General features: G+C 45.6%; 1 protein-coding gene across 2 annotated transcripts in view; it reads right to left on the reverse strand.

Moving 5' to 3' along the window:
* Positions 1–15,297, reverse strand: part of pik3ap1 (phosphoinositide-3-kinase adaptor protein 1) — a 121,543-nt gene extending 106,246 nt beyond the window's left edge. For both annotated transcript variants that reach the window (XM_078530543.1, XM_078530545.1), the window contains exons 1-2: positions 15,243–15,297; positions 7,472–7,876 (exon numbers count right to left, since the gene is read on the reverse strand). In XM_078530543.1, the coding sequence (XP_078386669.1) occupies positions 7,472–7,876; positions 15,243–15,255 (418 nt within the window). In that variant the 5' untranslated portion in view covers positions 15,256–15,297. The remainder of the gene's footprint in view (positions 1–7,471; positions 7,877–15,242) is intronic.
* Positions 15,298–15,633: the final 336 nt, after the last annotated feature.

Below are 15,633 nucleotides of genomic sequence, written 5' to 3' on the forward strand. Positions count from 1 at the left end.
TACTGGGATGGTCTACTCGAAATCCCATGTCCCTGACCTTACTCTATAATTCTTTCATATTTTTACTTTTCAACTCATTATCCAATTTCTTTCTAAATAATGTTGCTGTCTCTGCCACAGTAACCCTTTGTTTTTAAGCATTCCCTGTATCACCAAGAGAGTTAGGAACAGGAATAGGCCATTAGCCCCTTGAGCCTGTGCTACCATTGAATTAAATCATGGCTGATTAATACCCTAACTCCATTTACCCACCTTAGCCTAACAACACTGTATCAGTCTCAGTTTTTATATGTTTTTGGGGTCACCATCAGAAGATAGAAACAGGATTAAACCATTTAGCCCTCGAGCATGTTCTGCCATTTAATAAGATCATGGCAGATCTGAGACTTAACTCCATATACCACCTTTGCCCCCTATCAACTGCACAAGAAACAGATTATCTGGTCATTATCACATTGCTGTTTGTGGGATCTTGCGCTGTGCAAATTGGCTGCCATTTTGACTACATTATAAAAGTGAATACACCTCAAAAGCACTTCATTGGCTGTAAAGTGCTTTGAGATGTCCTGTGGTCATGAAAGTTGTATAAATGCAGGTCTTTTTATAACACCATAATACCTTTGGTTAACCAAAGTCTATCTATCATAGATTTAAAATTAACAATTTATCCGGCATCAATTGACATTTGTGGAAGAGAGTTCCAAACTTTTGCAGGGCCAGAGAGAGAAATCATGGGCCCTGGTGCTCTGGTTCTTCTCCTATTTCTGGGCCCCTGATGCCCTCCACCCTCCATCCACCACCAACCCCCCATTAAAGGTGGGTGGGAGGCCCATCTTTAACCCTCTCCCTCACATTCTTTAGGTTCCCAGAACTGGGGACCATAGACACAGTGTGGTCAAACTGTTTTACATAGTTTTAGCAAAACTTCTTGGCTTTTGTACTCCATTTAGAAAGCCCATTGAAAGCTCAGGTTTCAGTATGAAACATTTTACAGTCACAGCTTTGTCAGATAATTATGCACAACTTGGTCATTCATATTATACATCCATCTCGGCTTCTTTGAACCTGGCCGTATACAATATTCAGATATCAATATCCAAAAGACTTGAACCTCACAAGCACTGTAAACAACAATCCTATGTACAAATGAGAATATCTTGAATGAACAGTGACATCTTCTATTGATGCCTAACTCCTGGTTTCACTTCCAAGTTTAAAAATTGCAAAACCTTCCAGTAAATTAGCACCAACCAATATTAACAGAAAAATTACGTTTTGCATTGAGGGATATGTATTTTGTTATTTAAAATTGAAACTGACCACACTTATAAATACACAGCGCGGAGCATATAATAGGGGAGTAAAGTAGTGCAGATGCTGGAACCTGAAATATAACAGAAAATGCTAGAAATACTCAGCAGGCCAGGCAGCATCTGTGGTGGGAGAAACAGTTAATGCATCAGGTCCACCTCCTCCACTGGTTCTGACGAAGGGTCACCGACCTCGGTTTCTCTCTGCACAGATGCTGCCAGACTTGCTGAGCACTTCCTGTTTCTATTGGAGCAAAAATAACCCCCTTTGCCAGCCCTTCAAAAAAAGGAATCAGGCTCTTGTGAGCCTCTCACTCCCCATCAGTAAGAAACACAGCAGCAATGAGATCTGGTTTGGCACAACATTAAACACGAATTTCACATAAATTTAAGGTCTTGAAGAAAACATACACATCTTACTGAGCCAAAAAAAATCAACGTCAAAGCAATAAATTGATCATTTTCTTAAAAGTTAGTAATTAATAAATATGGTCATTAAAAAGTGCCAAGCAGCAGAGATAACTAACAAAGCTTTTTTTGCCTTTTCACTTAAGAAGCAGAGATAGATAGAGACAGATTAGGCCCCAAGACTTGTCCACCAGTGAGAGGGGGAGGGAACTGAGACCAACCTAAGGAGTTAGGTTTAATTAACACCGGCCTTGGGTTCACCTCTGGTGGTGTAGACTCCAAGATGGCCTTTGTGGGATTCATATGAAAGCAGGGGTCTGAAGCAGGTTGGCTTTCAGCCTGGGTTCCTCCTCTCCCCGGCTGTTGTGGATAGATTTTTGGGGAGGGAGGAGGATCGGGAGAGGTGTGTGTGTGTGTGTTTGTGTGTGTGAGAGTGTGTGTGAGAGTGTGTATGTATGTGTGTGTGTGTGAGTGTGTGTGAGAGAGAATGTCAGAGTGTGTGTCAGGGTGTGTGTGTGTTTGTCAGAGTGTGTGTGAGAGAGTGTCAGAGTGTGTGTGTGAGAGAGAGGGTGTGTGTGTGAGAGAGAGAGAATGTGTGTGTGTGAAAGAGAGTGTGTGTCAGAGTGTGTGTGAGAGAGAGGGTGTGTGTGTGTGTGTGTGTGTGTGAGAGAAAGAGAGTGTGTGTGAGAGAGAGGATGTGTGTGTGTGTGTGTGTGTGTGTGTGAGAGAAAGAGAGTGTGTGTGAGAGAGAGAGTGGTGTGTTTGTGTGTGTGTGTGTGTGAAAGAGAGTGTGTGTGAGAGAGAGGATGTGTCAGAGTGTGTGTGAGAGAGAGGATGTGTGTGTGTGTGTGTGTGTGTGAGAGAGAAAGAGAGTGTGTGTGAGAGAGAAAGAGAGTGTGTGAGAGAGAGACAGTGGTGTGTTTGTGTGTGTGTGTGTTTGTCCAGTTCAATCTCAGTCTCTGGGTTCTCACTGTCTCACTCAATTTCGAGGGAAGACTGAGGTCCCCACCTCTGGAATTGCATCTCATGTTATCAAAGCCCCAACACACTCCCTGGCTGGAGATACAGATTCCACCCCCAAAGCCTCATGATTAGTGAATTAGGGGACAGCAAGGTGCATCACTACAAAGCCCCAGGCCAGGTCGTAGAGAAAATAAACCCGGAGATGCAGAAACATAGCACACAGACCCAGGCAGTCAGCAATTATTTGTCAGGGACCTGCCTCATTATATGGATGAGATGGAGCTGAACGGATTTTTCACAGACGGCAAAGTGGTGGAACTCCATATTAACACCAAGAATGGTGGCTGCAGGGGGTTGGCAAGAGCCTGGCACAGGGGCCCAGTGTCCACCAACTATCGGGGGAGGAGGGTTGGGAAGGGCTGGAGAGGTGGGGCACTCGGGCGCTTCACCTCTCACAGAATCCCAGGCCTTACCCCAGCTCCTTTCTGCACAGATGCCGCCAGGCTTGCCGAGCATTTCCAGCACTTCCTGTTTTTAATTGGAGCAAAATTAACCCCATTTGCCTGGCCTCCAAAAAGCCAGCCAGACTTCTTCCCCATTTCTATTTGGAAGAACAACCAGCTAAGGGCTTTCACAGCTTTATTTCACTTTGATGGCAATCCTGTGCAACAGTTAATGGGTTTCAACAACTGGCCCCCTGTGTAGGCCCAGGCCTGCACATTTGCACGTGAACCCTTTTATCCAGAATCCTGCCAGATTGTCCCGTACACAACTGAAATTCTACTCAGCTTCTCAGTCACTACGTCTACCGCTTTTGGCTTCCGGGCCTTTCTCCTGCTTGACAAGTGCCTGCAGTAGGTTCTGAGTCAAATTCGATTGTCATTAGCCACCTGGTGGATGGGCTTGCTGACACAGCCAGCACACAGCAAGGGTGATACGTCCAGGTCGGGAAAGCTCTCAATAGTGATCAGACTTCCAGGCCTCAATTTACCACCTTTTGCTCCACATAACTGGAAGGGTCTTGGCGGCAGACTCGAATTCCATTTATGGCCAAAAGTGGCAGCCCGGAGATGCCCGCCTCCAACCACCTCGCACAGCCGCCGGTCTCTCACCCAACCCGCCATCTGTCACCGTTAAAACCGGCTGGATACACACAGCGAGGGCCGGGAGGAGAGGCAGAGGGAGCTGGCTTTAAATCTCAAAATGGCCCAGGAGCCCAGGAGTTGCTTCCAATGAATTGAGGGTTTGAAATAGATGATTCAAGCCTGAAGATTAAGGAAACAGCACCCTATGATGACCAGGCCCAAACAGAAATCCACAAGGTGAGAAAGGAATCTGGTATGTCCTACTGCTTGACCAATCACTGATGTTGTTCAGAACAACAGCAATCATTGGTCAATTAGCCCGTCAACAGGATGGTCTACATGCCAGGTTGGCTGCTTTGGACACTGACCATCCAGATTGACTTGGCCAATGAGCCCGGACCCCTCAGCGGCACATGCCCCGGTGATTAGAAACGTCTGCACCCACCCACCTCCCTCTCCTGGGCATGAAGAAATATTTCCTAATTTCAACCCTGGCTCTACTTTTTAGACGATGTTCCTAGTCCTACACTCTGCAAAACAGCAGAAATATTTTCTCTCTATCCACCCTATCTGTTCCCCATGATATCTTGAAAGCTTCAAATAAACCACCCCTTAATCATCTAAATTCCAGGAAATACAGCCTTAGTTCGTGTAAACACTCCTTGAAATGTAACCATTGGAATCCAAGCATCATTCTGGTAAACGTGCCCTGAACTATCTCCAATGTCAATATATCCTTTTTAAGGTCTGTTGCCCAGAATTGAACCACTTATTCCAGGTGTAGTCTAACCAGGGCTTTGTATAGCCTATAGAATGACTCTTACCCCATTTTATTCTAGTCCTCTAGGTCAGCGTTCCTTTAGGTTTTTTGATTATTTTCTGGACTATTCATGACATTTTAATGATCTATGTGCCTGGATCCTGAAATCTCTTCAGACGTTCACTGTTTCTAGCTTTTCACCCTTTTCTATCCTTTTTAGGTGCAAAGTCATCTCACCTTGCTATTTGTGGGAGCTTTCTGTGCACAAACTGGCCGCTGTGTTTCTTGCCTTACAAAGGGGACTACACTTCAAAAAGTAGCTCATCTGCTGTAAAGCGCTTCGAGACATCCCGCCATCGCAAAAGGTGCTATATAAATGCAAATCTTTTATTAAAGTGGGCGATTTGCATTTGCTGATATTGAAATCTATTTGCCACAGATTTTGCCCATTCTCTTAATCTGTCAACATCTCCTTATAATTTTATGCTTGAACCCTACACTGCTCAAAATGCTGCCCATCTTTGTGTCATTGGCAAACGTGATGTGTGCCTTCCTCTCCCATCATCTAAGTTGCTAATAAACCTGGTAAATAATTGAGGCCCCAACGCCGATCCTTGTGGGGACCATATTCGAGTATCTGCCCATTATCCTTACTGTCTGTCTCCTGCCACTCAACATATTTCCTAACCAGGTTAATATTATGCCTTCAATTCTATGAGCTTCAACTTTAGAAAACAGTCACCCATGAGGGGCTTTATCAAATGCCTTCTGGAAGTCCATGGGCAGGATTTTCCCTTCGTCGGGTGGGCAGGGCGGGCGGGCCCGGGAGCGGTTGTGAAACGGTCCACCGCCCGCGAGCGGGACCTGGCCACGATTTCACGTGGACCGGCCAATGAAGGGCCAGCCAGCGAGAAAGACGCGCTGAAAGGCTCAGTGCTGCTGGAGTGGGGGCGGGAGGAGGGCGAGTGCGGAAGTCTGCGTGTGTGTTGGGGGGGGGGGCGTGGGCACTGACAGCTCCCTGAGGGCACAGAGCTGAATATTTGGTCAAAGGAAAATAAAGATTTAATAAGCGATATAAACATGTGCCCCACCTGTGACTCAGTCACATGAAGAGGGGAATGTTTAAACTAAAGTGGAAAGATTTTTTTGAGTTTTTATTTACCGTTGGAAACCACATCCCGCCCGTGTAAAAAATGCAAAGGCCGTTTGGCCTATTCGCCCGCCCACTAATCGAACGGTTGAACGGGCAACAAAAAATACCACTTAATTCATATTTTAAGGGCCATAATAGGCCTCTTAATTGTCGGCGGGCGCGCTGATGCGTACCCACAAACTGAAAGATCACGAGAGTGCGCGATGACATCGGGACCCTCACCCAACGTCATCGCAAGAGATTTTACAACCGTTCGGGTCAGGCGCATGCACACCTGACAGACATAAAATCCTGCCCCTTATAAATAACATCCACGGATACCCCCCTGTCCACTACTTTAGTCACCTCTTCAAAAAATTCAATCAGATTAGTCAGGCATGACCTACCCTTTACAAATCTCTGCTTCCTTTCTCTGCTGAAACCAGCTGGAAGTGTACAAGGTGTTCAGTCACTTTGTGCTTAATTATAGACTCCAGTAATTTCTGGACAACAGATGTTTGGCTAACTGGTTTACAATTCCCTGCCTTTAATTGCTCCATTGGTAGCTATTGGTATATTCAGCTGCCTGAGCTCTAAGCTCTGGAATTCCTTCCCTAAACCTCTCTGCCTCTGTCTCAAATTCCTTCTTTAAGACACTCCTTCAAATCTACTGAGTCCCTGACATTAATTCAATATTAGTTTCCTTGGGATGTCTGTCATGGTGATTTCTTCCTCGACTGTAAAGCAACTATTCAACATGACCGCCATTTCCTTATTACCACTGACAAAATCACCATTATCAGTTTTCAACAGGCTCACATTGTTCCTGACCACCATCTTTACCCTAATATAATTGAATCACAGAATTATTACAGCACAGGAGGCCATTCAGCCCATCATGTTTGTGCTGGCTCTCCAAAGAAGCAATTCACCTAGTGCCACTCCCCTGCCTTCTCCCTGTAACCCTGCACATTCTTCCTTTTCAAATGATAATCCAATTCCCTCATGAATGCCTTGATTGAACCTGCCTCAACCACACCCTCAGGCAGTGCATTCTAGATCCTAACGGTCTAACCGAGTCACCTAACTTACTTTTGTCAGAAAACTTGGATATATGATAGACATATAGATCTCTATTTCATTATCAAAGTCATTTATGAATATAACAAAAAGCTGAAGCCCCAGTACAAATCCCTGGGTGAACACCATTGGTTGTATCCTGCCAATTTGAGTAGATATACATTATCCTTTCTTGCTGTCCCCTACATCCAAACCAATTCTCTATCCAAGGTAATAGGCTGCCTCCAATTCCATGTGCACTCAATTTTGTTAACAGTTGCTTCTATAGAACCTTGTTCAATGCCTCCAGCAATCCATATAAAAAATCGTCTGTGTCAAATTTCTTGTACAGTTTCTCTAACCAGCCAAATCAATCGTTCACTTCTTACCCTCTCAAAATGTTTAATAATTTTGAAATCTCCTAGTAAACCCACCCCTCAGCCTTCTTTGTTCCAATAAAAAAGCCCAACATTATTCAAGCCTTTCTTTGTAGAATTCATTCCTGGCATTATTATAATAAACCATCACTTTACACTTTCAATCCCTCCAGATCCTTCCTTGATGGGGTGCCCAGGGCTCTATACATATTCCATATATAGCCATGCCAAATGCAAAAATAATTACCACAGCTTAATGCCCTTGTGTAAAGTTTGAGATCCCATTTGGTGGGGTGTATACTGAGGGACAAGCAGTCTGGAAAGGGTAAGGCAGCTTCATTCTAAGCACTACTCCGGCACTGACCGTTTGAACTTACTCTCATTGATGGCTTCTTCCACAGCTGTGGTGAAAACAGCTGGGTCATCGTCACATGAGACCTGTTTCCACTTTTGCCAGTCTCTAAACAAGGTCTGTAGTTCCGCTGCTTCCACACCACAAAACAGCATGACCACTTTGTGCGCAGGCAGCAATGTCCTCTGCAGTCCATGCTCCAGCCTAGGGAGAGCGGCCAACTCCAAGAGCTGTGGCGAAAGTAGAACCAAGAGGCATTTGCATCGCTCAAACTGACTGTAATCCCGGTTTGTAAATGAAGTGCTCTCGTTTACTGTGTAGGACAGGACTTCGGTGTGACGGACTGATGTGAGCAAGCTGACAAGGTAGATATTCCACTCCTTCGCATCCTCTGCGTAGAAAATCACCACATCCGATCTGACCACTTTTCCTTGAAGAGAAATGAATAATTATTTTGTGAAATAAGACCTTTCTTTTTCATTTTGATTAGATATTTCTAGGGTGGAATACTACACCATCACCACTCCCTAAAGGGGCCAACATCTAGGGTACATTCCCAAGGGGATGGAGCAAGCCCTCCACACATGGCCCTCTTCCATGCTCCCAAGTTGCCATTCTCCAAATGGAAATGGTGGCAGATATCTCATCCACTGGGGGTAAGGGGTGTCACAACTGAACCCATCCCTTTCTCAGGAGCTATCCACATGACAAAAGTCAGTGAACAATGTCCATTTGACTGTGACAGAAGTAAAATAAATCTAGCCTTTGATATGGTTGCCCCCATCACCCATCTCTGATGCCTCTCTGCCACTGCCCAGCTGGGTGGAATTGTGCCAGTCTGGTTCTATCTTTATCTCTCCAGTCGTAGCCAGACAATCACCTGCAATGGCTTCTCTTCTTGCTCCTCCACCATTTCTTCTGGGAACTCCAAGGGTCTATCCTTGGCCCCCTCCTATCTCTGATCTACATGCTGCCCCTCGGTGACTTTATCGGAAAACACAGCATCAGCTTTCACATATACATTGACAGTACCGGCCACCACCACAACCATCTCTCTCAACCTCTCCACTGTTTCTAACTTGTCAGACTGCTTGTCCAGTAGTAGTAGTGGATGAGCAGAAATCTCCTCCAACTGAATATTGGGAAATCTGAAGCCACTGTGCTCTGTCAATGCAACAAATTCCATTCCCTAACTACCCAAATCTATCCCTCTCCCTCGCAACTGCCCAAGACTGAACCAGCTTTGGGATCATACCTGACCCTGCGATGAGCACGGGTCACATAGAATCACAGAATCACACAGTGCAGAAGAGGCCCTTCGGCCCATCGAGTCTGCACTGATGTGTGAGAAACACCTGATCTACCTACCTAATCCCATTTACCTGCACTTGGCCCATAGCCTTGAATGTTATGACGGGCCAAGTGCTCATCCAGGTACTTTTTAAAGGATGTGAGGCAACCCGCCTCCACCACCCTCCCAGGCAGCACATTCCAGACCGTCACCACCCTCTGGGTAAAAAAGTTTTTTCTCACATCCCCTCTAAACCTCCGGTCCCTCACTTTGAATTTATGTCCCCTCGTGACTGACCCTTCAACTAAGGGGAACAGCTGCTCCCTATCCACCCTGTGCATGCCCCTCATAATCTTGTACACCTCGATCAGGTCGCCCCTCAGTCTTCTCTGCTCCAACGAAAACAACCCAAGTCTATCCAACCTCTCCTCATAACTCTTCATAATACTCGTGCTATTATTAAGACCGCCTATTTCCACGTCCATAACATCGTCCAACTCTGCACCTGTCTCAGCTCAGCTGCAACCCTCATCCATGCCTTTATTACCTTCAGACTATTTCAATCACACTCCTGGGTGATCTCCCACATTGTACCCTCGGTAAACATGGGGTCTTCCAAAACTTTGCTGCTGATGTGCTAACTTGCTACGAGTCCCATGCTCCTATCACCCCTGTGTCCACCGACTCACATTGGTTCCTGGTTTAGCAACAGCTTGGTTTTAAACTTCTCGTCCTTGTTTTCAATGCCCACGTCCTGTTCCAAGTCCACTCTGACTTGCCTCATCTCAGACAGGGTGGCATGAAGAATTGTCCTCAGCATTTCTAGCTTAGGGAAGAGAAAACAAGCCAGACTTTTCTGTTCCTAACCACGGGTGTGATGGGCTTTGCTGGGAGGAGCACATGTGTGGGTGCTGGGTGAGGATGGGATCAGGCTCTGCAGTCATGTGATCGCGGAACTTGCTGGCAATGTCTGTTCAGCTTCAAGTGCAATAAATAATCACTTAGCATGTTCTCAGCACCCATGATCCCGCACTCCTACAAACAGCTAACATTGTCGAAGCAGGGGGATTGACAATTGCCCTCCAAAATATTAAATTAAATTCGAATGGGGGGGTAATTCGACTTCCATGTCCATTTGAAAGTCATCACAATTTTGAATTAGTGGGCACATCCAATAATTGAACCCCTGAATTTGTTAATTTGCCAAAGTGCTGGGTTGAAAGAGCAGTCGGTTCATGGGATTTTATCCTACTCTGTTCTCAGTTACCATCGGGCATGCTGACAGTAAGAGGATCGATCCGTCCTATTGGCTGCTTTGCAAATGGTCAGGGAGCCCAGTCATAAAGGAAAACGCTAAAACCACATACCACCCAGCCTCCCTGCTTCAAACAACTTTGGTAATTATATATTTTTGTATTTATTCTTTCACAGGATGTGCCCATCCCTAGTTGACCCTTGAGAAGGTGGTGGTGAGCCGCCTTCTTGAGCCGCTGCAGTCCCTGTGGTGTAACTCTTGTAGAGTTAAAACAATTATCTAAATTAACAATAACAAGGGATAAATCAAGCACAGCCCCTAATTCAGGTCAGCTGTAAAACCAAGGAACAAAGTTTAAAGGAAATTTACAAACATTAAACCAAAATATGATTAAAGGGGTCAACAAACCACCCCAGTCAAGGGACACCCACAGTGATTCCATGTTCATCAATGGTGGAGAATCCACACTGTGATCAAACGACTAGAAACGTGGTCAATCCGAGAGATCCTGACTATGTTGAATGACAGCACTGTGGTCTGCTTGTTGTAAATGGGGAGATTTTTTTAAAATTCAAATCAAGATTTTTTTTAATAAATTGAAATTTTCCAAAAACTATTTTAGCAGAAGTGCTGACCAGCTTGGGCTATAAAAGTTATTTCCTGATTTTCAGTGCTGCGCCTGGCGCTTTCGTTTTGAAGAGGATGTCAATTGATAAGAATAAAATGCAGCGTCCCGTGAGGGCTTCAAGGCTTTTCCACAGATTTTTAATGACCCTCATGTCATGCCTGCCATGTGACTTCATGCCCCCTGAGATTTAAAGCACGTCAGGTGAGTGCCCTGCGTGTGTCGGCACAGGATCCAAGCATCGCGCCTACTCGCCAGTCTCTCAGCCCAGGTGAGGGGCTGGTGTGGGAATTGGAAAAATGGCTTCTGCTGTGCAGGGCGATCTTTACAGGGCGATATTAAGGAGACCACACTCTGCTTTGAATTTACTGTGCCCCATTTGCAAGAGCCTAGCGCTTAACAGTGGCTGCGCTCCATTTTCTGATGTTCCTCAGCTTGGTCAGCACAAAAAAAACATAATTCACAGCATTGTTTATTGAATGTAGTACTGGCCACCGGTACATCCCTGAGATTGACCGTGAGGAATGTCAGATCCTCATTCTGGTTTTTGAGTTGCTTTGCATTGACTTGTAGGCATGGCTCTGAAGATTAATGTCTGTAGCCACAGCAACTACAAAGAAACACGGAGAAAAAGGAATTCACTGAGAACAAATCAAACTGACCCTTCCATGGACCATAAACAATGGGTGCTCCGCCTATTCAATCTCATGATAAAAAAAAAACATAAGCTTTTCCTTTGAGTCAAAATGTTACGGGTTCAAGTCCCACTCCAGGGTTTTGAGCACAAGATCACTCCAATGTGGTTTTTAATTAAACTGGGACCTTGCCTGGCGTCTCAGTAAAATGTAAAAGATGCCACGGCACTATTCCTCAAAGATCAAGGGAGTTCTCCCTGGCGTCCTGGCCAATATTTATCCCTCAATCAATATCCCTGAAACAGATTATCCGGTCATTATCACATTGCTGGGATCTTGCTCTGTGCAAGTTGGCTGCTGTGTTTTCTACATTTCAACACTGACCACACTTCCAAAAGTATTTAGTTGGTCAGTAAGCGTGCAACATATTGAGGCGACAAGAGGCACCACATAAAAGGCAAGGTCTTTCTTTCTTTAGAACTATCGCTTAATGTGAACAGCTAGCGGGAACCTGCACGTAGCCCTGACAGGAATTGCTAAAGGCTGATACTCAGCATCTTTGGTTGTCGCCAGTCCTTCCAAAGCACAAATTGCCTGATATAAATGATGCGTGGGAAACCCTTCAGGCCGTGTGGGTTTGAACAATATTTATGTTGCAGCCTTACACCTCTCTATAAATCTCACCAACACCACCACTGGTTGAGTTATTTATAAACTGCACTTTCTCTGAAACAGACACTTCAAAAGCCAGTGTAGCCCTTTCATTAGCGGAATGCGCAATGCGAACCAGTCACAAAACAATCATTCTTGTTTTAAGTTTTGTGGAAGTAAATACTGGAATATATTTACTTAACATGTCTGTATCAGAAACTGAGTTCCATTGGTCAAGGAAACAAAAAAATCAGGGAAAATTTCCTTTTGTTTACACAGCTAAAAGTTGCCAACTTCCTGGAGTGGGTTTCTGGGAAATGATTGATCAATATTTGACCAAAAGAGCAACAGTCTCCTCCTGGTCAACACATAGTCATGCAGATGTCGAAATGTTTAAATGAGCAGTTTTTAATGATGAATCTGCTCAGTATGATAAGTTTAAGATGTCAGATGTTATAATGCAAGCTCTCCGGTGCTAAAGAGCTTTTCCAAACAAAACAAATTAAGGTCAGAAAATAGTGAAAGATATACACCAGGTTCTACCAACAACTGTGAACAAAACTCAGTCCTGTTGGATGTTTCCAGCATTTTCTGCTTCATTGACCACTTTAATTCTCTATCCACAGCTTCCTGCACTGTTCCAGTGATGCTCATTCACATTTTACAGGCTTTTGGAATTATCTCGGAGTTTTACAACTTGAGATCTTAACCCCCGTTCCCATTTTATCAAACAGCAGCTTCTGTTAATGGAGGAGGTCTGCACCCGGGCCACTGGGCGTGGGGGAGGTATGGGCTGGTGCTTGGGGTAGGGGCCATCCACCAGTACACAGCCAGTGAGGTGGTCCTTTCATTACCACACTCCAGGCTCATGCTAACTTTCCCATTTTTGCTAGATTTTCTCAGCTCCCTCTTGTATTCTGCTGTTGCCATTTACACCTCTTCTCGACCCATCTTTTGTTTCTTTACTTGTCCCGTCACCATCTTCTTTGGCCTTGCACCATCATCCCTTTTGTCATTTACTCACTCCTACCCTTCACCTTAAACAGATTTCTCCTTTGGTTGTTCCCTTTCCCCTGACTCTCTCTTTGTATAACAAGCTGTGTATTTCTAACCTTTTCCAGTTCTGAAGAAAGGGACATCAATCTGAAATGTTAATCCTGTTTCTCTCTCTACCCATGCTGCCAGACCCAACAGAGTCACAGAATCACAGAAATGCTACAGCGCAGAAGGTGACCATTCAGCCCATCATGTCTGCACCAGCTCTCTGCCTGAGCACTCACCTGGTGCCACTCCCACACCTTCTCCTCATAACCTTCCACATTCTTCCTTTTCAGGTAATAATCCAATTCCCTTGTGACACCTTCGTTGGAACCTGCCTCTGCCACACTCTCAGGCAGCGCATTCCAGACTCTAACTACTCACTGCATGAAAACTTTTCTCGTGTCTCCACTCCTGCTTTCACCAATCACCTTAAATCTGTGCCCTCTCGTTCTCGATCCTTCCACCAATGGGAAGTTTCTCCCTATCTACTCTGTCCAGAGCCCTCATGATTTTGAACACCACTATCAAATCTCCTCTCAGCCTTCTCTTCTCCAAGGAAAACAGTCCCAACTCCCTTAACCTATCTTCATAACTGAAGTTCCTCATCCCTGGAACCATTCCGGTGAATCTCTTCTGCACTCTCTCCAATGCCTTCACATCTTTCCTGTATGCAATACTCCAGCTGAGGTTGAACCAGTGTCTTATACAAGTTTAAGATAACCTCCTTGCTCTTGTACTCCATGCCTTTATTAATTATTAACAGGGTACTGTACACTTCATTAACTGCTCTCTCAACCTTCTTCCTGCCATAATGAATCACATCACATTTCTCTGCCTTGAATATCTTATGCCACCACTTTGCCCATTTCACCAACTTGCCAATGTCTTTTTGAAGTTCTACACTATCCCCCTCACAGTTCACAATGCTCCCAAGCTTTGTATCATCCGTAAACTTTGAAATTGTGCCCTGTACACACCAAGGTCTGGGTCATTAACATATATCAGGAAAAGCAAGGGTCTTAGCACTGACCCCTGGGGAACTCCACTACAAACCTTCCTCCAGCCCCCAGAAACACCCATTAACACCCATGAGCAATTTCAGCACCTTTTTTTTTGGCTGCTTTTACCAAAGGATTCCTTTCATTGGTGGGGAGAGATTTAAAGAGATTAATTAGATAGCTGCACCACAGAGGAACAATGGGTCAGGGAGTCTATAAAATCCTGTAATCAGAAACGGCTGACGAGATGTTGGAAATATGAATCTGTCTTTTCCCTTTCACACCTGTGTTTGGATCTTTACAGCATCCCCTGTTGATATTTGCGGGATTCCCCCTCGCCCCCCACCCCTCGTTTCAAGGGGTTTTTTGAGCAGTTGTGAGAAAGTTGCTGGGAATAATACAATCCCCATGGGTTCGGCTGCTTCAGAAACCTGAGTTTTGCCCCCAGGAGAGGAGGCGGGTGGGTTGCTTCCCCCCATTTCCCACTGTGGGCAGATTCTACACAAACCCTGCTCGGTAGCGATGGGCAAAGCCTAAGCACAATCCTGGATAGTCCTGGAAGGAGAAATGACAACTCAAACACACAGACACACACACACACACTGAGCCTGTCTCCAATACCCCTCCCAAGGCAGGAATGCAATCCAATTGGGCAACTCCTGTGAATTTAATCCCTGAAATAATGGAAATGGCACAACCCACAGGGGGGCAGCCCCCAGGGCTGAAGGGTGAGAGGAGCTGCCCAGAGGATTGGTTGGTGGTCAGGATCAAGGTCCCTTCGCTTTGCAACCCCGGCTTTTAAAAACCCATTTAATTTCAGAGGAAATTCAAGACGCTACCGTATTCCCGCCGGCTGGAAGGTCAGTTTCCCTCCCTTGGCCGGGGGTGTGTGGAGGGGGCAAGTGGACAATCTCAGACACCCAGATACTGGGGACCTGCCCCACACTAGCGCCCAGGGACAGTCGGTGAAGGAGAAGTCACCCAGGAATAGTGAACTGGGATAATATCTCAGTCCTGGGTTACGCTGAGAGCAATTTCCCAGCAAAAGCCGTTGGCTTAACTTATAAACTTTGTGGAATAAACTTAATTCACCATCAAAATGTGACAATCTATTAAAGGGGTTACGAAACATCGCAAAGTGCAGGTCATCCTGGGTGATCTAAACAAATGAACAGTTTAACATTTTCTCAGCTATTTTCTTTTGAACATGTATTTCTCTCTATTCCCGGGCTTGAGGAGAGGACGAAGGGTTTGAGAAATTGCTAACCTGCTGTTTGAGGAATTAAACAGAAAGGTTTACCTGTTGCTGACATTGTTCCCAGAGTCTGAGGCCAATCCTTGCAAATCCAGGCAGCCTCTGTCCACACAGCCTGTCCACACAGGGGGATTCCGGACCCCGGCTCCACACCCACTCTCCCGCCGGCTGGAGATCACAGTCCAGCTCCTGCTCCGGGAGCACCTCCGAGGATAAACTTCACAGCTCAGCTCCGACTAGAATTTCCTGCTTCTCTGAGCAGCCCCGTCACTTCCTCATCCACCAAACACCAGCTCCTCTCACTGGCCGGTCATCAACGGCGGTCAGCAGCCGCACATACATGTCAGAGCCAGAGTCATAGACATGTCAGAGCCAGAGTCATAGAGGTGTTAGACCCATAGACACACACATGTCAGAGTCAGGGACACACACTTGA

This window comes from Cetorhinus maximus, chromosome 27 (genome assembly GCF_964194155.1).
Source record: "Cetorhinus maximus chromosome 27, sCetMax3.hap1.1, whole genome shotgun sequence".
Classification (NCBI taxonomy): domain Eukaryota; kingdom Metazoa; phylum Chordata; class Chondrichthyes; order Lamniformes; family Cetorhinidae; genus Cetorhinus; species Cetorhinus maximus.